The sequence below is a fragment of the Camelus ferus genome, chromosome 32, assembly GCF_009834535.1.
Source record: "Camelus ferus isolate YT-003-E chromosome 32, BCGSAC_Cfer_1.0, whole genome shotgun sequence".
Lineage (NCBI taxonomy): Eukaryota > Metazoa > Chordata > Mammalia > Artiodactyla > Camelidae > Camelus > Camelus ferus.
Window position 1 is genome coordinate 10770432 of NC_045727.1, and position 26109 is coordinate 10796540.

The 26109-nt window shown below is 50.7% G+C and overlaps 2 protein-coding genes across 2 annotated transcripts in view; one reads left to right on the forward strand and one right to left on the reverse strand.

The window, feature by feature from the left end:
• Window positions 1–2815: 2815 nt before the first annotated feature.
• On the reverse strand, window positions 2816–17655 carry SNAP29 (synaptosome associated protein 29). Its single transcript, XM_032472133.1, has 5 exons — window positions 17267–17655; window positions 11071–11267; window positions 10197–10282; window positions 8180–8278; window positions 2816–5892 (listed from the first exon to the last, which is right to left on the reverse strand). The coding sequence occupies exons 1-5, from the start codon at window positions 17486–17488 to the stop codon at window positions 5735–5737; spliced, it is 762 nt and encodes a 253-aa protein (XP_032328024.1). The 5' UTR covers window positions 17489–17655; the 3' UTR covers window positions 2816–5734.
• A 200-nt stretch (window positions 17656–17855) lies between these two features.
• PI4KA (phosphatidylinositol 4-kinase alpha) overlaps window positions 17856–26109 on the forward strand; it is a 74832-nt gene continuing 66578 nt past the window's right edge. Inside the window, exon 1 of the mRNA XM_032472105.1 lies at window positions 17856–18040. Within this exon, the coding sequence (XP_032327996.1) occupies window positions 17876–18040 (165 nt within the window). The 5' untranslated portion in view covers window positions 17856–17875. The remainder of the gene's footprint in view (window positions 18041–26109) is intronic.

Here is a 26109-nt window from a genome sequence, read left to right on the forward strand (position 1 = left end):
CATATTAAGCATCTTATGAGAAGTTTTTGTTATAATTCAGCCTGACCCTGGGCTTCTACCTCCCCAAGCCTGAATGTATACAGATCTCTCAGTAGGTGGGTGAGGGTGGGAGGAAAATCTTCCATTTTATACCCTGACTACTTTTCACAGCCAAACTTTACTTCCTTATCACCCACTCCTTGCACAGCCTGCTTCTCTTTGGTTCTACCCTTCCCTCGCCTGGAACTGGCCTTTGGAGATCATCAGTTATCTTCCTTGAACCCATCATGTTCCTTGATCTATGTGGCTCTAGGTGTTTGAAATGCTCTTTCTGGAAAGACTTTTTTTTTTTTTTTTTTGAGCTCCTGAAACACTCACATAATGTCGTCCATCTCTCCAAATGCACTTTCCCCGGTATGTTCTACAGCACTTTTGTCTCCAGCCTCTAAGTGTAGAAGCTTAGTCACAGCCTCTCCACACCTTCTCCTTTTGTAGGCTAAACTCTATGAAGGCTTTGAGGGTCACCTCTCTATGGATGAATCAGAAACATATATTCTAAAAGCAGATGGGTTGGGAGGATATAGCTCAGTGGTAGAGTGCCGTGCTTAGAGTGCACAAGGTTCTGGGTTCAATCCCCGGTACCTCATTAAAATAAATAAACCTAATTACCCTCAAAATAAATAAAATAAAAGCAGATGAACCCTGACTGCACCCTCTGACTACTCTGCACACACTGTGGTCACAGCCCAAATTCTTATCACTTGGATTTGAGATGCCACCACCATTCTGCTGCCAAGTGTGTCATGCTTCCCTCTTTAAAAATTCCTCTTAAAGTTGGATCAAAATATCTTTCCTTTTGCTTTACATTAGTCCAGTGGGGTACAGGTTGTGGGTTGGATACAGGCGGAACAAGAATGGCCTTGTGTTGATAATTGTTGAAGCCAGGTGACGTGTGTGCTTGTGGGTGGGGGCTGTTAATTATATTATTGTACTTTTGTAGATGTTCAGAATTTTTCACAATAAAAATTGTAAGTGTTTTCCTTTGTTCTTCCTTAGCACAGCTGAGACAAGCTTAAATTCTTTTTCTAAAAAATGTTCTAGATGCTAAGAGGTAACAAAATGGAAATGAACGGAGAAGCAACAAGGAAACATAAAAAAAGGGGGAAAACATAAAGATCTAGGGTTCTGCTTTAGCTCCTCGCTAGTTCCCAGGGCTTCCAGGTGGCATTGTCCCTACATTCGTCTTGAAAGAGATTTGCAGTCTGGATGCAAAGGACCGACAAGGCTTTCTGAGCAACTTGCCAGGACTCCCGACTTGCTATCCCTGATCCTGAGGACACCACCTGGAGACCCATCACGGACTTTTTATTCTCCTCTGCCTGGGCAGGTCCAACCCTGCAGGTGACGGTGAAGGCCAGGCAGTCTACCTGGAATGCTGCCTCACAAGTGTCTGTCCCTTCCCCCTGTGCCAGCTTCTCTTCCAGCAGGGATGCTGAGGTGAGAAGAGGCGTGGCCATGGTGACCGTGTAGGTAGAGAAGCAGGAAGTGAGCTTACCTACTGACTTGATCGGGTCAGAGGTTCTCAGATGCTGCCTCCACAGGGACTGGTTGACCTGTTCAGTTTCTACTACATCTGTGAGCCCCATCCTCGGAGACCTTTCCCTCTGCTGCAGTTAATTTCCCTCTCACTCCACACTTCTCACTCTCTCCCCACGTTTTACATCTATTTCCAACTTTATCTCCCTAAAACAAAGAAGGTGCTCACTGAAGATTTTGTTTCCCTCCTATTAGTTTGCTACTACAATACTAATAAAATAATGTTCACATCTCCATTATAATTTTCTATACCAAACTCTTTAAAATATCAACTTCACTACTTACTTCTGTCATCGGGTGACCTCTCTGACCCAGGCTCCACTTTGGTGTCCAGAAGCTCTAGTGACGGCTGCGGAGAACGCTGGCCGACCCTGTCTCACTGTGTCTCAGTATTTTAAAGTGTGGTCACGTTCCTCGTGACATTTTCTAATGTAGTTTTCATTCTTTGGCCACCTCTTTTGTAAAATGGCTGCTTTCTTGTCACTTGGGCTGCAAAGCAAATTTCCTTGTTTCCCCTGGATTTCAGAGCATTCTGGAATGCCTTTAGTAAAATTCTGAGTATGATGATCCTTCACTCGGTGGACACTGGTTTCCTCTTACACTTATCTCAGATAAGTCAGTACTATGCAACCCTCTAGACGAGGAGTCACCAAATTTTTCTGTAAAGGTTCAGATAGTAAATATTTTAGGCTTTATAGGACAAGTGAAAAATCAAGAAACATATAAATACTTATCTAACAAGAGAAAATATTTTTTCTGCGTTTTTTTCAAAATAGCGCTGCTGTGAACACTGGGATGCGTGTATCTTTTCAAATTAGAGTTCCTTCCAGATACATGCCCAGGAGTGGGTTTGGTGGGTCATAGGGTAAGTCTATGTTTAGTTTTTTGAGGAATCGCCATACTGTTTTCCATAATGGTGCACCAAACTACAGTCCCACCGACAGAGTAGGAAGGTTCTCTTTCACGAACAAGATTTTAATTTGAGTATACCCATCGTGGGATGGCAGGTAGAATTCTGTTAGATTCTTCTCCTGTTGTTTGCCTTTTAGCTGTTGTTACATTGCAGATTCTGTTTTGTTTTGTTTTTGGCAGGGGGAAGGTAATTAGGTTTATTTTTTTTTTAAATGGAGGTTCTGGGATTGAACCCAGGACCTCGACCTCGTATATGCTAGGCATGCCCTCTACCCACTACGCTTTACCCTCCCCCCCCCACTCTTAAATGACTACACAAGGGGCAGAGTTTGATTAAAAAACAACTTCACATTTTATTTTATGGAATATGGTCACTTGTGGAGTTGAAGGCGTGAAGTCTAAGAATTGTTCTGACACAGGCTCTGAACAGAAAGCCCTCCTGTGCCCATGTTTAACGTCTAGTTCGTCAGTTTGTACACAAGACATCTTATTCCTCTGAAGATGCTTAATGACATTGGTAACTTGAAAAATTCTGCTGAAAAGCCCTATCTAGACAAAGTATAAGAATTTTACTAAATTGGTGTAGTGTACGCTTAAAAATCACATATTCACAAGAAGAAGTTAGAGAAAGCGAAATTAAAATGCACTTACATACATCTTTTTTGGCCACCTGAGTTCAATTCAGGCGTCCTTTCCCATAGAACGCAGAGAAGACACCCATGAAGCCACCCACTGCTGTTAAACTACTCGATGTCAGAATGTTTCCTCCGAAGGAGAATGCACTTAAGTTAGTAACATGCATAACATGTAAACAACCTTGAGTTAGAAAAGTCACTTTTTGGAAGGCACGGTTTGTCTGCAGCTCGACTGTAGAAATACTGATGTCTTAAGGACCCCACATGGCAAAGCCAAGTTTGTTGGTGTTGTCTTGTCTGGGAGCCCGTCCTATAGCCAAACCCAGCCCCGGCACCTTGGGGTCTCCCCGAGACATGCATCTGGAGGGCAGAGTGTTTTCTCTGACCACGATCATCACAGGCAGATTCTGGAGGGCCCTCAGGTGTTCCTTTGTTCTCTGAGGATGCGAGCAACTTCTGCATGAAGCAGCATCTGTAAGGGGCCCTCCCTGGGAGTGGGAGCAGGGCGAGGACCCAGCGCAAGGTTAGCACAGGCCCCCTGCCCAGGCCTTAGGATAAGGGACATGAGCAGGAACAGAACAAAGCATATGGGGCCCTGTCACAGGCCCGAGATGTGTCTAGAAAAGTGAGGGTCGCGTGGGGAAAAAAAGAGCAGTGACTGGCTCCATCAATCCAACAAAGGACGGGCAGGTACAGAAAATACAGTGCTACTTTGCTTGAAGTCAGTTAAATCACCGATCCCATCTCCCATCATGCGAGAGGAAGGGGACTTTGTGTATTTACCTGAAAATAAACTCAGGTCTGAGGTCTATGGACTAATCTCCACGCCTGCTGATGCTGGAGGGAGGTCAGACAGAACTCAGGCTGCATGGCCTCACCCTTCTGAGCAGCCTTTCTGCTGAAAGCCCCGTGGACTCTAGTGTGGGCTGGGCGTGTGTCTGGAAGTTTTCCTTCTTCTAGTTACTAAGGGAATCATCAGGACGAGGTCATGATTAGCGGATGTGGGCTCCAGTGACCTTCCATCGTGTCTCAGGGATGTGGCTCAGACCCCGAAGCGGCCAGAACTTGACAGAGCTGTGTCTGCCTGGGGAGGCCGTCAGTGTTTACAGGAAGGCCATTCATGCACTGTGGGATGGAACTTTATACCTGAGCTGCTACATACACACTGATGCATTCCTGCAGCCCTTTCAAGGCTTTGCTTCACTGTTAAGGGACTTTGTTTATATGTTACTGAACCAGAGCAGTAAGGCCACGGTGCCAGTGCCAGGTTTCAAGGTGAAAGGCATCGTGACTTCAGTTTCTGACCTAACCTGTCTTATTAAAATCAGTCTTGCTTTCACCATCTGCAAAATATATTAATTTGCTTTTAAAAAAGACTAGGGCCTTGTGGCTTCAACTACACAGTTGGTGGTACCAACACAAAGAAATTCATTTAAGTACAGAAATCAATTTTAATTAGTGCTTTTAAATGATTCTCTTTTTGTAAATTGGGAGGAAAGAACAAGCTGGGCCAGTGGAAATGATAAGGTCTGGGCTTTTTAAAAAAAAAAAAAAAAAAAAAAGCCAAATCCTCCTACGCAGTCAGCATCTTTTGTGGAGTCCCAGCCCTAGAACTGGGTACCAGAGAACCGAGTGGGGAGTCAAAGCTTGTTGCTAGAAGTGCGAGAGAGAGTGGGTGGGAGTCCGGGACGGGGCCGACCCCAGGCGCTGAATAAACGCTGCCAGACCAGGGGGCCTGGTCACGGTGACCTGAGAGTGGAGAGCTTGGTGGACCATGTCCATGTGATGCTCCAGCCCCACGCACTGCAGGCCCTGGTCCTCAGTCCCCAGTCCTTGGTCCCTGGTCGGCAGCCAGGCAGCCTCAGGCCAGGGGAAAGCCCGTTCCGGACCGTGGACCGAGTCCTGGGTGAGAGTGCAGGGGCCGCAGAGCATACCCAGCTCCCTCCACCTTTCCAGGCATCACAGTGACCAGTGCGGGTCTGCACCCCTCCTGCTAAAATAAAGCACGTGCCAAGGACAGAGGCCGGGCACAGAAGAGGTGACCTCTGTCCATGAAATAGCCAAGAATGCCAGCATACTCCATCCTGAACCTAACGCTGTCCTTTCCCAAGGGCTTAGAGAATCACAATGTGCTCAGGGGTAGGGGGGCGGTGGGGAGGAAGGACCTCCACAAACAATCGGTCACATGGCCCTTAGTGCTCTGACCCTGGAAGGCCTGGGGACCAGAAGTAGGGCCGACAGGGAAACGGGCTGGTGGTTCCTGACGACTTCCACCCCTATCCTTCTATCTGCTCCCTCTCCCTCTCCAAGTGAGAAATGCAGGTCCTCTCTCCCACTCCAGCAGGCCATCAGACGCCGGGGCAGGCACATGGGCCGGGCCGCTGGGCTCAGGCTGAAACTCCATGCACTCAGCTCAGAGGACTGAGAAACTGTCGGCCCTGAGAAAAGTGGGACGCGTGTCCTCTCACAACAAAAGCTCTCGAGACCCACTCCACGGTACTGTTTGCAAACACGTGTTAAATCACATACTAAAGTAAGAAACGAAATTCCTCGTGAATCTGGAAGATCTTCCGCATCTTTTCATCACAATGGAGTGGAATCCTCCTCTGTCTTCAAAGCTGCCGAACTTTTTTCTCTGTGCTTTTTATGTTGACATCTAGCTTGTCCACTTTGGTGGTGAGGCGGTCGAGAATGTCGTCCTGCTCCTCGATTTCCGTCTGCATTCCCAGGGCTATGTCCTTCAGCCGGCCCAGGCCCACGGACAGCTCATCTGCAGGAGAGGGGCGCACACATGGGCTGAGCGCTCAGTCACAGCAATGGGACCCGCACCCTCCCCCCCGACAAGGGGCTCCCCAGCACGAGGCTCCTGACTCCTCTTTCTCATATGACAAGCCAGACCCCAGGGCTTTGGTGACTTGTCCCAAAATATGTGCAAATGAAAAGAAAGTAGTAAGGGCTTCATGTGTGAGCCGCTCCTCCTGTTGCCCCCCAACAGTAACCACTTATGGTGGTTTGTCCTTCCAGCATTTTTAAAAATTCAGAAGTCTATATCATTTTCAGTTGCCTTTGAACCTTCAAGTAAGCTCCTGCACACTGCAAAGGCAGGTGGTACCCAGGAAAACAGTACAAAGGGGCCTGGAACACATGTTCTCTTCCTAGACTCCACAGTAAACTCTGGTCATGAACAGCCAGACTGCTGGCCTGTGCTTCCAGAGGGAAAGCCCCGCCAGTGGGCAGAACTCAGCAATGCCTGCTCTCCAGCCTCCCGGCTCCAGCTTCCCTAAGGCTGGATGAATCCCAGGTCCACAGTGGTGAGGATCCCCATCTGGAAACACCTGAGACAGACCTGGAAGCTCTGTCTAACAGGAGCCCCCAGAACAGGCTGCCACCCACCCACCTCTACTCTGCAAGCAGCATGAGAAATGGGGGCTCCGTCCCTGTCTTGTCACCGGGGGTGCCCTCCCAGAAAACACAAGAACTACAGATGCTACCACTGAACCCAGAAGCCATGAAGTCCCCCAGCCTCTGTTATGAAAATTCACACTTTCCCACACTCGTGCATGCCTGGCTACCACTCCCTAGGTGTGCAGACGCATAGATGCTGTGGGTGTTATAGGGGGATGATAGACAGCCCCGACCCCCCAAACCAGGCTGGACCATTTCCTTGGTTTACTTTGTGGTTGGGAAGATGGTGGCCTCTGTGCAAGCCGGGGGCACTGGCCCAGCAGCCCAGAGTCACGTCAGGAGGAATAAAGGACAGAAGGTGCTGCCGCCTCGGCTGAGTCCCAGGTAACTGAGTATGCTACTGCGGCAAAGGTCATGTGACTGTCACTGAACTTCAAGTCCAAACGTGAGGAGTGAGAGCCCTCCCTGCACCCAGGGGAGGCGGGAGGGGCAGGCGGGTATACATTCTGACCCCACTCTCAGGTGTGCTCTGCCCGCCCAGGATGGGACCACGGCCACGCTGCGTTCTGCCCATACCACTCAGACCACCTGGGCTGTGGGTCTCAGCCCCACCGAACACCCTCAGCCCTGGGTCAGCAGGACGCATTCTTCTTCCCGCCTCCCGCAAATCCTGGCCCCTCCCCCAGCAGCATGGGGACAGCCTTTCTCTGTGGTGGGGAAACCTCTGGTGGGGATGGATGGCTCCGTAAGCCTGTTTCTCTGTGGTGGTCAGATCCGGCAGTCGCACCTCTGCCTGAGGTCTTTGGCTCCAGAGTCCAGAGGACAGAAGTGAGAGGTGGCCTCTGGGGTTTCCCTGGGCTCTGAGGGCAAAGGCCTGTCAAGTGTGGGGAGGGCTGGGGTGGCCCCCTCCCCGGGGGCTGGGGGCCCTGGCCACACAGGTCTTGTGCTAATGTTTGCCCCAAGGGCGGTGACGGTCACTGTGGGTGGCGGAATACCAATACTATATACATGGTCTTGTTTGTGCCTACTCTCCAAAACCAATGTCTTATTTCTGTGAAGATTTCTTCCAGGGCTCAAAAGGAGACTCTTTTTCCTGACCTTATAATTCCACTTCTAGCAACCTATCCACAAAACATGGCCAGAGGCTTCCTTGCGGGAAACCACCTGAGTGTCTAACAGCAGGGCGTGGAGTTGCAAAGTGGGCTTTTCAGATACATTTTAGGAAAAAAGATTTAGGAAAAGTGGTATAAGTGAAGATACAACAAAAGTGAAAATATAGAAGTGATATACAGTGAAATGATAAAAGATGTAAGTGAAAAAGCAGAATCCAGAAAACCTGACGTCCTGCACACACATCCACGAGACACGGAAGGAGTGACACCAAATCAGTGGTTGCTGTTGGGCAGCAGGATTTTGGTGTCTGTTTCAGAGGCAGGTTCTGTCCCTGTGCCCAGCTCCCAGAGGGGAAGTGGGGGCTCTGTGAGGCCAGGCTGCAGTGTGTGGCTCCCTAGCGATCCCTGTCACCACCCAGATGAGAGGTGAGGGTGGAGACAAGGGGACAGACTCCGGAGAGTGTTGGGGGTGGCGGGGGGGAGCAGGCAGACACCGGGTTTCGTAGTGGCTGGGCTGGGGCGGGGCCTCCCCAGGCTTACCGAGGTTGCTGTCGATCTTCTGGTGGTAGGCCCGAAGGTGCGGGTTCTTTGGGTAAGCCTCGGTACTCATGGCAGAACCAGCCCCACCGGGGACAGAGTCTGCGTTACAAAGAAACACCAGGAGACATGTTCACTGACATCCCTTGAAATGCTGCTTCACAAAATTAACCTTATTCTGATATGAGAGATCCAAATTCTAATTGTACTCCTTTGGTACATTGGCTTTGTAACGGATTGAAGAAAAGGATCTATTGATATTCCTTTATTTGGGTTTATTTAGGCAAATGTAGATATGTGAACACAAAATAGTTAACAAAGCTTTTACCTATAGCTTTAAAATGAAATTAACTTCTCAATATTTTAAATAAAACAACATGTATCCTATCAAATTTATCATTTGAATAAGCTGTAATCATGTTTCTAAATAAATAATCACCTCCTAAAAAAGCCAAACCAACAGAAACCCTTAATCTGGAAAACGGGTGGAAGAGGTAAAGCGGTACATCTGAAGCTACCCTGAGAGATGGGTGTGGGAGTGAGGAGCTCTGGGCAGGCTGGTGGGAGAGGGAGGGGCAGCCCCTCGGAGATCAAAGCCCCCCAGTCTGCAGGTCACCTGGGCATACCTGGGCACACAAGCTGGGTTAAGAGACACACGCACCCCTGTACTGGTACTGGTATGGAAGTGGAGCTGCAGCCACGCAGAGCTACACAGGCTCAGGGAAAAGAAATGTTAAATAAGGCGCATTTGCCCCAAGAAACCTTCCTGGAACTTCGGTTTCGAAATGCACACAGAGAAGCCGTGTCGTCCAGCTCACGTCTTCTGGGGAGCATCTCTTTTTCAACCTGGTGTGTTTCCTCCAGCATGACTTACACAAGCCCATACGGTGTCTCGTTTTGTTTTTGTATTTTTCTGAGTTTCTTAAGCTAATACAAGTTAAAACTCCCGTAGTTCCTAAAACTGCCCTTCAGGTGCAGGGCTCCTGCCCCACTTCCTCAGGGGAAGATAAGCTGGGCTGTCTGGCAGGCCTTGTACACTTTAGTTCTCACTTCCCTGGAGGCTTTTGCCTTTGCAGACTGAACTCTGTCCCTCTCTGGTTCCCCGTCCATCAGGCTGGCCCCCCTTGGCCGTGCCAACCAGCAGCAGTGGGCTCCGTGCCCCCCCAGGGCGGCACGATAACCACCTGGTTACTTCTGACATGCCTGGCCTTCTAGGGGGTCTGTCTATATGAGCCCAAGGAGGCCTCAGTTCCTTCCCAGATACAGGATGCGTCTGGGCCTGTCATGTGACAGGAATGGGGTGATGTGACACAAAACACAGTCTGTCCCACCCTCCTGGCCCACGGCCTGTCCGCCCACTTGGGCTCAGCCTGCATCAGCTGCCCCTGTAGCTGGAACAAACTACCACAGATCACCCTTCAGTTCTGGAGGCCAGAAGTCCAACCCGGCCTCCCTGGGCTTTGACCCGGGTGTCCTCCTCCCGGAGGCTCTTAGGGAGAATCCGATTCCCACCTCTCCCGACTCCTGGAGGTCCAGCTTCCGTAGGTGGTCCTCCTCTGTCTCAGGGCGCGCAGGGCAGCACCTTCAGGTCTCTCACTCGGACACTCTCTCCTCTGCCCCCTTTCCACTCACAGTGACTTCACTGGGTCCATGTGCAGGCCCGGGATAATCTCCCCGTCCCAGGTCAGCTGGTCGCCAACTGTAATTCCCTATGACCACGGTTCCCCCGTGCCACATAACCTGATGTATTTCTGGGGTCTGGGATTGGGATGGGGACGTCTCTGGGGGTCATCACCCTACTTATCATAGGTGCTTCCCTGCAAGTGGCTTCTCTCGGCTGGAAGAGCTCAGAGCTGCATGAAGCAGGCTCCCACCCCCTTATCCCTTTCTCCTCGGGGGAAGGAGGGCTGACACCACCATAAAGCATAGCTCTGGCTCCCTGAGAGGTGCTGCGCACCACTCCCGTGGCCAAGTGTCCCCACAGAGCCCCAGTGTGGGCAGGAGCCAGGTCCCCACCGACCTGAGTCGTGCAGCCTCCTGAGGTTTGGGTGGTTGGCCTGGTACTGTGCCTCCTGGTCTTTACTCGAACTTATGGCTTCTTTCAATCTTTGGATAAAAGGCAAGGGAAAAAGAAAACTTTTAGACAGGAGGAACCCTTGCGATGGTGCAGTCAGCCTTCTCCAGCGGTGCCCATGTGAGAAAGTCAAAGGCCTCCTGACCACATGGGGGTCTCACCAGTGCCTCCCAGGAGTCCTGTGGGCCCCCATGAGCTTCTGGGTTAAATAAAAGAAGCAGGCTACAAAGCCAAATGAATACTCGGATTGCAATTATGAAAACACTGAATAAGAGGAACAACCAGAATTTTAAGTTTTCCTGGTACGGCAGGTAAGGTGTGGATTTTCTATAATATGGCTACATCGTTTTTACAGTAAAAACCAGACACTCTGATCTGAGATGAACAGCAGTCATCCATTTCAGCAGAAACTCAATTCTTATCTTTGAACACATAACACCCAAATACCCACAAAATTGCATGTGTGATTTTGTTACTTCTCTAGCCATAACTTGAGGAAAATAATCTCTACCTTTAAAATGATGATCAATGGCTAAACTGGATTAGATATGGAAAAGTTGGACACAGACTTTAAGGCAAAAAGTCTGTGAGGTGAGTTACACCTGTACTGATTTTCAGATCAGCAGAACGTGGAGACTGGAGAGCGACCACACCAACACAACCCAGAGCAGCGGAGAACATTTCTTGTTTCAAATGTTTAAAGACAAACCCCCCCCAGTGAGTAACTTTCAGGGTCCCTGGGTCCCTTCAAGGCCTGAGTCACTCGCCCCCAGCCCCACTTTCTGCTCTTCCACATCCGGACGGCTGGGGGCCCGCTCACCTGCTGTTGGGCTGGGGAGCGAGGGTGCCGTTCTGTTGGGGCGGGGTCTCTGCAGGCTTGGCTCTGAAGTAATTGACGAGCCCCCCGAACACGCTCTTGATGCTGCTGATGTGCTTCTGGCTGGCCTTCAGGTCCTGTTCCATCTTGTCCACCATCTTCTCCGTGCGCTCCAGGGCTCCTCGCTGCCGGATGAGCTCCTGGGGAGGAGAGGACGGCATGACTCTTCCATAATTCCCCACCCAACTGAGGACACCGGCAGGCTCCTGTGAGCCTTCAGCTGGCACACATGCGGACGACGCTGTCACCGGTGAACACGCATCCCTCTGTCTCTCCCTCTCTGCACTACCTGCCTGCTTTCTTTCCTATTTATTCTGGAGTCCCTCTCCCTCTGGCCCATAGAGGCTGGCTCTCCGGACCACGCTAAGATGGATGGGGTCAGAGTGCAGGCCTGGACTGGTGGCAGACTCCCTCCAGCTCCACCCTCCTCTTGTCTCCCCAGCACTGGTGACCCTCCAGGGCTCTGACTTGGGCTGTGGTTCTTGGACTCTCTCTTTCAGATACGAGACTACCACTGGGCCACCTGAGTCACTGGCCCTGGTCAGGTCTTCAAACTCAGAGACTACATTCTGGTGTCCTTTCTGGGCCCTGTTAGTGTGTGATTCCGGCCAATCCACAGTTTCAGCTTTAAAACTGGTCACAAGGGCGACTCTGGCACAGGGCCTTTGCACATCCTACTTGCTCTGCCTGTAAAGCTCCTCACAGTTCTGCTCCTCCCTCATTTGATCTGGGTTTCTGTTCAGAGGTCACTTCCTCAGAGAAGCCTTCCCTGAGCACCTGTCCCAACGGAGAACTCCTCCCTCCCCCTTGCCTGCAGCACATGCTCCCTCAGGCAGGGAAGGACGGGCTCAGCTGGCTAGGCTACCTCCTCCAGTGTCCCCAGGGCGGCCTGGACCTGACTCTTCAAGAGCTGAGGCTTCTGGGTGTGGATGTGAACCCCCCACTACGGCAGTGCGAACGCCTTACTTTATTTGGGCCAAACCTGGTCCAATCCCAATTTCATGCCATTCCAGCCATGTCCCCTCCCTGTGACCCCCCTATTCAGCCACGAGACCCCCAAGCTTCTCTTCTTCTACTCCAAGAGGCTGCTTTCTTTGCATCTCCGAAACCTGAATCTCCCTATGGCTCATCATTACACTAACGATGCAGACAGTCATTAGAGACGCTCAACAAAGTCACAAACAATCTTGAACCAACAGCCTGGATGGAGATTTGAGGATAAACGAATCTACACATAGTGGGTTTGCTGGAGCCCATTTTAGATATAAATGTGTTAACAGAAGGCTTTTAGGGCACTTAGGAACTCAATATATAACTTTAATTCTGAATGTTTAGTGAGTGAAGTTTAAAAATATAACATACAGACACATAGCTACAACGTTGGCTGCACTCTGGTTGGACATACACTTAGGACTGCCAAGCTTTACAGCTTTGGATGTTTAAATGTTTTTCACCAGCTCATGACACAGGTCTGAAGAAACCATCAGGCTTTTCTGAGCAAAAAAGAAAAAAAATTGTCCTTCAATATGTCAAGCAAATCTTGCAAGGGCTAACTTTGAGGAGGGGGAGTAAGAGTTGCTAATTGATCAGAGTTCCAGGTACACGGGTCAACCCCAAGTCTCCGCCCTGAGGGCGTCGCCAGCCTGGCAGGGCAGACGAGGGTGAGAGGACAGGAGATGGCTGAGGCCGGTCTGATTTCTCCCGTGCTGACACCTGGCGGCACTGGGAACCCAGGGGAGGCAGAGGGCCCTTGTGGCACTGAGCCCACGGCCCTGTGGGGAGACAAACACAAGCATCTCACACACACACACACACACACACACACACACACAGAGGCCACACCCCCTGCCAAAGCCAGCCCCCCAGGGATTTCATGTCTGCCTGGGGCAGGGGTCGGGGACTCCCCGATGGGGTGAGAAACTGAAAGTGGAACAGTCAGGAGTCACAGGCCAAGTGGGGCCAGAGCATCCAGGCAGACGGAGCAGCGGGCCAGGGGCAGTGGGTGAGAGGAACTGCGTGGAGAGCAGGATGGGGAGTGGGTGAGGATGCCAGGCGGCAGGGCCACCGGCCCCAACCCACTGCAGAGCCTGGTGTCTCCCAGGGCGTGTGCAGGCTGACCGGCACGGCTGACTCAGCAGGCCTGGGCTGCCCATACCCCGTGTTCCCAGGAAAGGCCTTGTCCAGCTCCTTGCCCTTGGATTATCCTGATAAGAGTGACTTTGCTTCTCTGAATCCTGAGGCCAGCCTGACAGTCTACGTCAGCCATGTGACTTATGATGGGGCCTTGGGCCACATGGCATGACCTCTGCAGGGGCTGGAGAGGACTCGGGTCAGCTGGGCGGGTAGCTGTGCCTCGTGGCTGACCCCCTACTTGGGCGAGCTTCTCTGGTGGACAAGTCCCTGTGTGCTGTCACACATCACCACTGGGAGAAGTATGCATGGCCCACACAACTCCCCGGGAGAGGACGATGGGAGGTCTGTGCTGCTCCCCTGTGCCCTGCCCACCATCCCTGCACCTCGGATGACAAAAATCTGTATCCTTTCACTGTAACAAACCATAACCATGAGTGTAACAGCCCTATCCGGTTCTATAATTCCTTCTAGAATCATTAAACCTGAGGGTGGTCTTGGGGACTCCCGAACATGACCTTTAAACAGCACTCTCACTCTCAGAACCACCGCCTGGAGGCAGATGCTGGAGAACAGACAGCCCCTTGGCCTCCCCAGCACATCATCTGGTCAGGAGAGCATGGTCCCCCTGGACACCATGGCAGCCACGGGTGGACATTTCAGGAAGGAGCAGCAGACGTGGCCAGATGCCACAGGGCCAGGGTGGGATGTCTGACCTGCCTGGACAGTAACAACCCAACCTTGAAAGGCGCCTTGTTACAGCTACAGGGCCAGCAAATGTGATCCCGGAACTTCTCAATAGTTGAATTCAATCACTGATGGTTTACAAAAAACCAAAAAGAATAAATCCAGAGTAGACCTATATCATCCAGAGCCACAAAGCTTGATTCCTTCTCCCACCACATCCCCTGTCCATTTCCAATCAATCCTCTCCTCAACCCCTTCCCTTCCCATGCTGGGTCACTCAGTCACTTGACTCTCCCCATCCCTTCCCTTCCCATCCCAGGTCAGTCAGTCACTTGCCAGCCACTAGAGGAGCACTGTGCTGAGAAGCGCCAGGGCAGAAGGCTGAGCAGGAGACGGCTCCTCCTGCAAAGCTGACTTTTAGAAATCCACCGGGAGTTACTTTATCAAGCAGAGGTCTGCCCACTTCCATCAGCCTTTGCTTCAGGAGAGGTGTGTGCTGAGAACTCTGGCTGCAGCAAACCCAGTGGGCTGCCTTGGAGGGGAGGCTCTGGTCAGTACAGCTGCCACTGGAAAGGGGAAGGCTCTGCCCCAAGACCAGCTGCGCAGAGGACGTCCTCACTGCCCTAACCATGGGGACACCCTACAAAGACGGCTGTGATGGCCTTTGTTCCTGGGTTGGAAAAGGCTCCTCTGAACTGAATGCCCAGAAAGGCTTCAGTGACTGCTGAGTGCTGGAAAGACACCAACGAGGTGAGAGGCCCTGCACGAGGCCACGTGCACGCAAGGCCGAGTCCCTGAGATTCTTTCTGGAGGTGCTGCCGCGCCGGCCGTGCAGGGGCCGGGGCCTGACATTTATTGTCAGCCTCCCTGAACTGAGATCCCAGGCCTCCCAAGACATCCCTGGTGCATGCTCAGCGGCCAGAGGGGATGAGGGGTGCCCTGGGCAGGCAGTCTCTCTGGTTAAGGCAGTGAACGGGGGGGCACAAAGACCACATCCTAGTGGGGCACAAACAGGCTCGCCCAGTACATGGGGCCTGGCTGCAGAAATGGAAGCCATCCACTCAGGGAAATGAGATGCAACCATAGAAAAAGAAACAGCGGCACCCTTGCCCCCCCCCCCCCGTGTGTTGCTGTGGGATGCTCTCCAATCCCAGCAAGCAACGTGTGTCTGGGAGGTACAGGATGCTTTTGCTTAAGTTAAAGTTAAAAAAGAAAGACTGTCAGTATGTCTTTACACACAGCGGATCTCCACGATGACACTGAAGGAAGGGACGCAGCAGGCTGCAGGGGGTGGGTGGGAGGCCCAAAAAGCCCATGGGGTGGGGGGAGCCTGTACAGCCTGGGGGCGGGGCTGGGGGAGCCTGCACAGCCTTCTGATGTTCTGAATTTTCAACCCTGTGACTGGAGTATCGCTTCACAAAAACTAAACTTTGTGAAAAAGAAGTAACAAGTCACCTGGGAAACAGAAACGGCCAGGCGTGACCTGCTCTGCCCTGACCACCTCTCCTCTGGGCTCTGGGGACAGGACTTGAGGCGAGAGCCTTCCTGAGATGTGAACCTTGCAAGTTTCACTGGAGAAGGGCAGCTCTTGAGTGCTAGAGATGAGGAGACTAAGTAAGACTGCTGCCAAGCTGGGATTTATGGTGACCTTTACGACCTAGTGTTACCTGGGAAGTCCTAATCCTCTATAAAAGCAGGTCCTGTTTTGACACATCTCAGCGCTGGGTATCTGGCGGGCACCTGTCTAGGTTGGGAGGTTAGTTTAGTGGGCGACTTGGGCCTGTCAGGTCCGAACTCACCTGCCCCCACCCCCCAACTCTGAGGGGTGGAGCCAGATGGGTGGGTGTGATGAGATGGATTCAGACAATTTGGAGAGCACAGGGTGGGGTGAGTTGCTGACCATTCCTGCCTTCCCAGGGCCATGGATAATTGAGAAGTGATTCAACCCTGGAAAAATCCAGTGCGTAATTGTGCTGATGACAGTCTGTCACCTGCTCAGCCATAATCATCCCGCACCTTTTAGAGCAACACCTGGCACAGCCATGTCAAGCCTCACGGCCTGAGGTGTCCCTCTGTCTCTGCTCTCCCAGTCCCCACTGCATAGAAGAAGGACTTTTGGGGGCAGCGTGGGGCTTTCACCACAATTTGTATGAAACAATTCCATCTGCCGTGTCTCTGGTGCTCCTGACCATGCTGCGTCCTCCTTCAGGCCCTTTCTGGGAAGGCTTCCTGGGCATCACTTCCTGCTCAGAAGTCCAGGAGCTGTGGCGCTGGGCCAGTGCCTCTGTGTGCCTCCTTTCTTGCCTAGGAACATACCTCCTCCTCCTCTTCCTCACACTTATCTACACCTTAGCCTTAAAAGCCAGATCCCAGTTTCTCCTCTGCCATGATATCCTACTCTATCATTCTCATTTCCTTCTTCGTTTGTTCTGTTTCCAAAGATGTCTTTTCGAAACATTTTTAGTGGGCTTCCTTGGGCCTAGGACCCTTAGCCAAATGAACCCTCCACCTTGGCCCTAAGACCACAGGCAATCCTCCCAAATCTAAGTCAACACCTTCCACTGGGACTCGTAGGAATATGACAGACACAAGCTAAACTTCCTCAATGAGGCTAAAGACAGAAGATGGGCCAATGATGGATGTTGTAACAGGGAGAGGTGGGGAGGGGGGACAACCCAAGAAAGTGGCAACGGGCAGTACTGAGATCGTCTAAGGATGAAAAGAAGACTAGACAAAGGTGAGCCGGAAAAACAGACTGTCACAGACCGCAGACTTTCTGTCTTGGACATTTTCGTTTGGATTTGGGAAGGAAAGGGAAGGCCCTGGGCCCGACCAGACTCCAGCTCTGGCTCACTCAGCAGCCCTTCAGGCAGACAAGATTTCAACACCCCTTCTGCCGAGGGGGAGAAGCGGTCAATGCCGGGGAAGAACTCAGGGCCCACTTACTCGGAGGCACGCAGTCCCCGCTGGGTCACTCCAGGTGGAGCGGCTGAAGCCCTGGGGCCAGGCTTCCGGCCACTTGATCGTGTAAAATAAACTGACTCTCCACTTCCCAAGTCCGGGTTCTGCTGTCCACAATCTTCACTTACCTGGATAGCACACGGCGTGGGGATGACCTCTGAACCAGGAGTATAAGAAACAACCAGCCAAAGGGACTAACGGCTCGGAGACGGCCGGGGGCAGACGGCCTGTTTCGAGTACTGAAGACCACACTTCTACGTAGCTGACAAAGTATTACAAGCCTTGAAGTCATTAAAGCAAGAGACCCCATCCCGGATTACCGGACGACCCCCCAGGAACCTCGGGGGACGGGCGCGCTCACCTCGGAAGAGGCGACCCCGATCCTCTCGGACTCGTACATGAGGGACAGGGACCTGTCGGTGCTGGAGGCCGTGGCCTCGGCGCGGCGCAGCACCTCCTGCCGCAGGGCCTGCTGCCGGTCGGCTGGCGCGCAGTCGCGGGCGTCAGTCCACGGCGCCGGCCCGGTACCCTCGTCCTCCGCGTCATCGTCGAACGGGTTGAAGCTCCTGGGGTAGGCCGACATGGCGCCGGCGTTCGCCGCGCGCGGGCAGGAGCGTCAGGGGCGCTCTCGGGGCCGCAGGGGAGCCACAGCCGCCGCGCCGAGGCCCTGAGGAAGCGCCCTTCCACCTCCTTCAGTGCCTCGCCGCGCGAGCTCCTTCCGCTCGACGCGCGCCGCGGCCCCGCCCCCGGACCCGACCATCGTGCCCTGCGGCGGGGGGGCGCCGGCCCGGGCGCGACCACGGCCGGCCGCGCGCCTCCCGGGCCCCCTCCTGCTGTGGAGCCGCCCGCGGCCACGCCCCGTAGCGGAGCGGTCACGTGGCGCGAAGGCTGGCCGCAGCCGCGCCTGCGCCGTGGGCTCCAGCGCCCGCGGGCCGGTTCGGGAAGCCGGCGGGCGGCGCCGCGGCTTGCGATGATGGCGGCGGCGGCGGCCCGGGGAGGAGGAGGAGGAGGCGGCGGCGGCGGCGGCGGCTCTGGCTCGGGCTCCGGCGCCGGCGTCTCGCGCGGCTTCTATTTCAACACGGTCCTGTCGCTGGCCCGCTCGCTGGCCGTACAGAGACCGGCATCCTTGGAGAAGGTAGCTCGGCCGCCAGGCGCGGGCTTACAGGAGGAGGGGCCCGGGGCGCGGCGGCTCGGGAGGGAGGGAGCGGAGCGGCGGGGTCGGGGGCCGGGGTCGGGGCTGAGGGCGGACGTGTGGCGGGAGAGCGCCGGCGGGCGCCTCCCAGCCGCGGGGCCGCCCTGTGACACCGCCCGGTGGGGGCGGCAGCTCGGGGCGTGGGGAGGGCCGGGCAGCGGCGTCGAACCTGCAGTCGGTGCCCCGCGTGCCCTGCCTTTTATTCCGTGACCTTGCAGCGGTGCCTTGCTCGGGAAAGGGGCGCGTTTACGTGCTTTGCTCTTCGAGGTGAAGGCCCGAGGGAGTAGTGTGGAAGCGCTTCTGAAACGCAGATGTGCTGCGCAGCATTTTCTCGAGAGACTCGAGGGGGCGGTAGGCCGCGTAGAGGCAGACGTTTGAAGAAAGTGAGGTGGGCAGGGAATTGACCTCCGGGTCTTCGGAGGAGAAAGGAGAACTCAACGCCGAAGGATTCCTTATCACGGGCGAAAGGCGAAAGGTAGCTCCATGGCTCTCCGGGGCGGACGGTGGAGACAACAAGGCTTTTAAAGTCAGAGCTATGCTTGCTCTCTGCACTGCCAGTGTGTGTCGTGTTGGACAGGATCCTTCAACCGTCAGAGCCTCTGTTTCCTTAGCTGTGAAATGAAGTGGGTCTTGAGTATTAAATGAGTTGGAGCATAAAGCTCTTGACTCAGAGTTAGGCACAGAGCAGGTGAACAGTAGAGGCCAGCTTGCTTCCCCCGCCAGTGTGCGGGGAGACTGGTTGCAGTGTTAGCCCTGAAGAGTTAGAATTATTTAGGACTATTCTTCTCCACAGCTGGTGGGTGGAAAGAGAACGTGGTCTGATAGGAGCAGAGCAGTTGGAAGTGATTTTGTGGCTCTGGTGAGGGGTGAAGCCAACAGGCTGTGTCACTTTGGCAGAGTGACCTAGGCCTTCTGTGGCTTCATAGGTTCTCAAACTTGCAGGGTGAGTAGGCCCTGGAGACTTCTAATTAAAGGAGTACAATCATCTGGAAAGAATACGGGTTGTAGAGATAGGAACACCTGAATTTAAATCCTGTGTCACTCGCTTATTAGTGTAATTCTTGGCAGATCAGTTCCCCAATCTCATCCTCTACCTTCTCCTGCAGAATTCAAGGACAGTACTTGATAAGAGTATGTTGACAGATAGAATGACAGGAATAAAAGCAGTCACGTGGGTGCCTAATGAACGATCACGGTTATTACTGGATGAGCCTGATAATGGACCACAGCGCCGGTTTATGAAATCAAATCCACGCCCACTAGTCAGCACATTCCCTTCCTTATAGGAGAACTGAAAAGCCTAGCGGAAGTTTGCTTGTTGGACTTGGAGAAGAGGGAGGAGAGTGTAGGGAATTGGATGATCTTTTAGAAGAGGGTCCCAGGCTCTGGCCGTAGTGGGGCCCTTTCCCTCTCAGTAACTGAAAAATGCACCTTAAGCTCAACTTGCTTTCTTTGGCCTGCTTCTCTAATCACAGGACCACTCTTAACTGCAACGTTGTTAGCTTTGCATTTTGTGGTAACTGCTTTGTTGGGGAGGTTACAATATGTTTCACAGTTAACTAATGCGGCTCCCTAACAACATCTTTCACTTTTCTACTTCAGTCCCACTGACCTCACTTACAGAGCACTTCAGGAAAGAGTTAATTGAGCAAGCCTGAGGCTGCTGTCTGCAGAAGGGCTTGCCTGCAAGGTTGGCCCTGCACTTGTGTCAGGAACTTCGTGCTTGAACTGTTCCCTCCATTCCCTGACTGATTGGGGGGGGGGGGTCCACTATGTCTAGCCTCTTTGTGCAAACAAGATGGTTTTGTGTTGAACACCTGCTTTCCTTCTGGGAATCAGAGATTTTGATGGTTGCTAGGCAGACAATGCCTGAGTGACCAGCTCTGGGTAAAAGCCGTGGGTGCCGTGTCTCTGATGGACTTCCTGAGGCACAAACATCATTCTCTGTGTTCCTGCTTGTTTGCTGCTGTAAAGAGGAGCGCACACCCTCCCAGGAGGGGCAGATGAGAGGAAGCCCGTGCGTGGATTTCTCTGGATCCCCCCTGTCTTTCTCCCTTGCTCACACCCTTCATTGTCATATCAGTCAGCCGAGGACGACTGTGTCTGTGTGTGTGGTCTTGGGGACCCTGAAACTTTCTCAGAGGAGGCTTCTGTAGGTGGCTGATTCCATCCAGCGTATGTAAATTTGTCCTGTCTTCATCTGTGATCTTGAGACGTGATTAGACCAGGGATCGTTGTTACCATTTAATCTGTAATACTGTCTGCTTTCTACATGCCCCTATTTTAAAACAATTGTTGAGAAGCTCTTAGCATTCCTAAGGAAAAGATTTTTGAGACTTGTTAAGAGTAAAGGAATTTCTGGGGACCCACCTGAGATAAGAGGTGTGGAGACTTAATCTGGAGAGATGCATGTTGAGCCCCTCCCACCTGCCGCCATTTCTTTGTTTTCGTTTTTTTCTCTTTCCTTTTTTCCAGAGAGAAGGCAGAGGCCGAGTGGGGCCTGGTGCAGATGAGGCTGGCCTGAGGAAGGCTGTTTCTGAACTAGACCTGACACCTTGGCTCCGACACTGGAAGCTCGGGCAGCCTGCCATGCCTCAGTGGCTCGTGGGCATGTTAATGACCTCGCTTTCTCTAGCCGGGCCCTCTGCCACCACAGCTGGGTTGACTTACTCCATGCACCCACTCTGACCCCAGGCTGTGAGGCCAAGTCTGTCACTACTCAGGGCATTTCACTTGTTCTTTAATTCCCTCTTTCATTCAGAAACGTGTATGGAACACCGACCATTAAGTGGCACATGCTAGGTCAGGTGAATAAGAAACAGTCCTGATCTGGTTGCTCAGGTGACCAGTAGTCACATCTGCTGCAGGTCCCCCGTTTACTCTGTTATCCCGCGTCTGGTGGCCAGAGTCCTGCTGTGTTCAGACAGCCATACTCAGGACCCCTGGGCGTCTGTTCTCAGATCCATGTCTGAGCTCTGAACTTTTTCTGCTAGGCTGCCCCTAAGACTGGCATCCCAGCCCTGACGCCCAACCCTGGGATTGCAGCCCACCTCTGAGGACGCCCTCTGGAAGGCCCACTCAGCCCTCAGCCCTCCTCCTGTGGGAGAAAGATGAGAGGAGACAAACTGAGAAGAAAGAGAGCCCTGTCTACCCCGGAATCTCTGCAAATGGTCTGCTCCAGACTGCCTCTCCCTGGTTTCCCTCTGCCCGCCCACCTCTGCCTGTGCTTTTCTGGCTCTTCATGGTCTTCAGAATGTGGCTGAGCTGTCCTTGCTGGGCCTCCTCCTGGCTCTGCCTGGGCACCCTCCTCTGTACCCAGGAAATCCGGGGATGGCCCCTGCCTCCTTGGGAGGCTTTGATCAGAGTCCTTTCCCACGTACTTACAACCCTCTTTTCTTCATTTCAAATAGCAGAACCTCCAGGTGTCTTAGCTAGCTGTTGATCCCTTGTTTAAGCAGTGCTGTGGCATTTGGGCTGGCTGGACCCTCCCTGGTAGATGTGCTCTGGAAGAGGAGCTGGGGAACTCTTACCTGTAATCCAGAGGGTGTGTGGCCAGATGCTGGGCAGTGGGCTTTCTGGAGTTCGTGGTGATCCAGCCTGTGCTTCAGAGTGGAAACCATGATACTGGCATTTTTTTCAGCATCAGAAAACTGAAAATTTCCTATCCTGCTCCCATTCTTTTGTGAGGCCATGTGAAAAAAGAAAAAAAAAAACAGAGTGGGAGGAGAGAGAATGAGCTTTGGCATAGGGTAGTCATGTTGCTAGAACCAGTGTTGTTAAATCAAGGCTAAAATATTTCAGGAAGAAACCGGAGAAAGAAAAAAATCTTTACATGTAATCACGCCACATTAACTGAGTTGGTCTGCTAGGGCTGTCATAACAGTGCCAGAGGGCTTTAAATGACAGAAACATATTTTCTCACAATTTCTCACCAAGAGAACGGTGTCTGCAGGGTTGGTTTCTCTCGAAGCCTCTCTTTGGCTTGTAGATGGTGGTCTTCTCCCTCCTTGTGTCTTCAGTTAGCCTTCCCTCTGTGTCTGTGTCTTAATCACTTCTTAGAAGAACACCAGTCAGTGTAATCCTCTGATTTTAACTTGGTTACCTCTTTAAGGACCCTCTGTCCAAATACAGTCACATTCTGAGGTACCTGGGCGTTAGGACTTCAATAATGAATTTGGGAGGGAGGGACATAATTCAGCCCAGAACATTAACCCGTCAGCACTTTCATTTCTTAGAGCTTCTTTGTAGTTTGTAACCATATATAGCTTATTCACTTGATTGCTTTTTGCAAAAGTAGCCCCTATTTTTACTGTCTGCATGTCATTTTTTTGCATTGACAGACCTTACTGAAGCACTTCTGTTTCCACTTTCTAGTTTTTTCCTTATAAAACGGCATGTTTGTACATCTAGCAATTTGTCTTCTGAATTACATCCTTGTGTTACATTGTCGATGGGTCTTGGTGTTTACTGCCCACCTGTTTCTAAAAGACTACTTAGTCGTGGTCGTCTCAGCAAGTGCCTCGTGCGCATTTATAGCTTCACCACTGTTGGGTTTTGTTTTTTTCTTGCCAACTCAGTAGGCATAAAAGGGTACCTTATTCTTTTGAGCCGAAGATAATATTTGACCATGGTTGGCTGTGTTATATTGTGAGTTAAGGAAATGGCCCACAAAGCAGAAGTGCCGGGATCGTGCGATATTGCCATGTTCTTGTTTTCTGTTATATGGAAACTTCAGTTCGGGGTTCTCATCAAATTTGCAGTCCTGTTGCTTGAGTACTGACTCCTAGCTGTGCCACTCTGAGTAGCTTATTTCGACAGCTGGTTGTACTAGGTGTGCACAGTCCTGACCCCCCGCTAACTCACAAATCAGTAGCTGCAGTAACAGGTGAAGGACTGGCCGGTGTCTGTCCAGAAGGGAGCCGGTCCTGAACTATGTGGCTTTTCAGTAAAACTCCCAGGAAGATATTTAGCTGTTTTGTGCTTTACTGGGGTAGGGGTGGGAAGTGCAGATAATTTTTACTTTGGACCCCAAAGCTGTTCTCGGTGGCTCCTGTTAGGTTTGTGGGAAATGTAGTGGAAGGGAAAAAAGTGAAATATGCTGTAAGAAAGTGAAAGTGTCATGGGCACTTGCCGGGAGGTTCTTTTCAGTGGAGATCTTAAATCAGGCCTGCTTGGAAGTAATACAAAGGGTGTTTGCAAGGACTGAGCGTTGGCGATGGGCAAGGGAACAGAGTGGAGCACAGAGGAGAGGCAGTCTGGCGGAAACATAATCTATTTAAAGGCAAGAGTGGCAGTGAGACTGGAGCAGATAGCAAGGGCCCCCTGTGTGGTCGGAGCCTCAGGTCTGGGTTTTATCCTCAAGACCAGGAAGAGCCCTGGAGTGTTCGCGGCCTGGGAGTGATGTACGTAGGGAGGTTACTCGGCTGCAGTGTTTGTATCGCCGCCCAGGGAGTCTCAGTGGACATGTCACTCACTGTTTGCTCCCCAGAGGGCAGAAATGTTCTTTTTCTGGCTCCTTCCTGCAGTCCTCTCTCCTGCTGTCAGTGTTGCCGCTTGCCTCCGTCCCTCCCCAGCAGCTCTTCACTTGCTGCGGTGCTTCCACGTGCTGCACTTTCCCGGTTACTTATCTATATGCTCATTTTTATGTTTGCTTCTCTCATTGGCATTTTGGAAAAAAGCTTGGCCTTTTGTGAACATTGCCAAGCCAGCCAGAATCCTGCCTTCACAGGCTTGAGGCAGAACCCCTCAGGTCTCACTTGCATTTATTTGTTCAGTCTCGGAGGCTCTATCTCTGCTGCGAAAGCTTCTGTGTGGAGCGTGTCTGGAAGCCTGGATTCGGGACAGCCAAGGGTGTATATACCGTCCTGAGAGCAAGTGGTGGTGACATCCATCCATCCATCCATTCTGTGCTAAACCTTTGAATACCTGCTGTGTGCCAGGCCCTGCAGGGCCCCTTAGGGGGTGAATAAAGAGACATGGCCTTGTTGTCATGGAGTTTACCCTGGAGAGAGACAGACAAGTGTTACACAGAAAACAAGCAAATATGATTTAGAATGGTAACAAGTGCCATGAAGTAAAAGTAAATGGTGTTGGTGAATTTTTATTTCAATTAAAAAAACAGGAGGGGAAACTAAATTCAATACCTTGTAATAGTATGTAGTGAAAAAGAATAGGAAAAAATATGTATACACACATACATGTGTATATATAACTGAATCACTATGCTGTGCACCAAAAATTAACCAATTTAGCATTGTAAATCAACTGTACTTCCAATTTTAAAAAAGGTTAATGAACTTAAATAAATAAATAAATAAATAAATAAATAAAGGTAAGTGAGGAGGAGGGTATAGCCAGTGGTAGAGCACGTGCTTAGCGTGCATGGAGTCCTGTGTTTAATCCCTAGTACCTCCATTAAAAATAATAAATAAATAAACCTATCCCCACAATAAAATTTTTTTTTAAGTTTTGCTTTGAAACATCAATATGAAAAAAAGACTTTAAGAACACATATTAAATCTTTGGTTTGTTATATTTAGTTTGTTGATCTGTTACACTCTGGAGGTGAATTGCAATTTCATATATATGTTTGAAATAAATTTGAGTAGCATCTACTTTAAAAACAAAAAGGTAAAGGGGGAGGGTATAGTTCAAGTGGCAGAGTGCATGTCTAGCATACACGAGATCCTGGGTTCAATCCCCAGTACCTCCTCTAAAAATAAATAAATAAATAAATAAATAAATAAACCTAATTACCTACCCCCTCAAAAAAAATTTTTTTAAAAGGTAAATGATACGAGAAGAGATTAAAAATAGAGTCTCCAGTTACATGGGATCCTCATTCATGCAGGGATCAGGAAAAACCTTAAAACAGCTAAAGGAGGTAGCCAATGATGTATGTACAAAAGAATACTCCTAACAGGGGGTACAGCTTGTGCAAAGGCCTAGAGGTAGGAAAATTGTTGACTCATTTGATGACGTTATAAAGAAGGCTATAGTGGTTACAGCTTAGGGAGATGGGAGGGCACAAAATAGGGTGGGGAGGTGGGCGGGGCATGATCACCCATGACAGGTCATCCAAATGATTGTCAACTTTGTCTTAAGAGCAGTTTAGCAGTTTAATAGCCTTTAGGGGATTGGTGAAGAATTTAAAATATAAATAATAAGTAAAATAAAATACCATTTATGATTAGCATATAAAAGGGGATATTTAAGACCAGTTTAAATAGATTTGTGAAAATTCCATTTAGTATAAATATTAAGTGTTGGTTTTCTAGATGTCTCTTACAAACTAGGAAAATAGTGTGTTAAATCTTTTGGGGGATCTTATTATTACTATAATTGTAATCATATAAGTATAGGATTGTAAGATTTTGACCTTTCTTTTCTAACATAAGCATTTAAAGATATGAATTTCTCTGTAAGTGCTGCTTTAACAGCATTACACAAATTTTATTATGTTGTGTTTTCCTTCATTATGTTCAAAATATTTTATAATTTCCTTATGAGTTCTTCTTTGACTCAGAGGTACTTAGAAGCATGTTGTTTAATTTCCAAAAAATTGAGGAATTTTATAATTTTTTTCTGATACTGATTTCTAATTTAGTTCTGTTGCAGTAAGGAAACATACTTTGTTGGATTTCAGTTAAGTGTACTGATCTGTTTAAAGACCCAGTATATGTGAGATGTGTCTTGATGAACTTCCCAGGTGTACAAGAAAAAAATTCTGCTTTTGTTGAGTGGTGTCTCCTATAAATATCTGTAAGGTCAAATACGTTTTTTAGCTCTCCAGTATCTTCACTTATTTCCTATTTGTTCTGTCAGTTCCTGAGAGAGGAATGTTGAGGTCCCCAACCATAATTGTGAATCTGTTGATTTCTCCTTTGAGTTCTGTTGGTTAGTTTTGTTTTTTTTTTAACATTTTCTGATTGAGTTATAGTCATTTTACAATGTTGTGTCAAATTCCAGTGTAGAGCACAATTTTTCAGTTATACATGAACATATATATATTC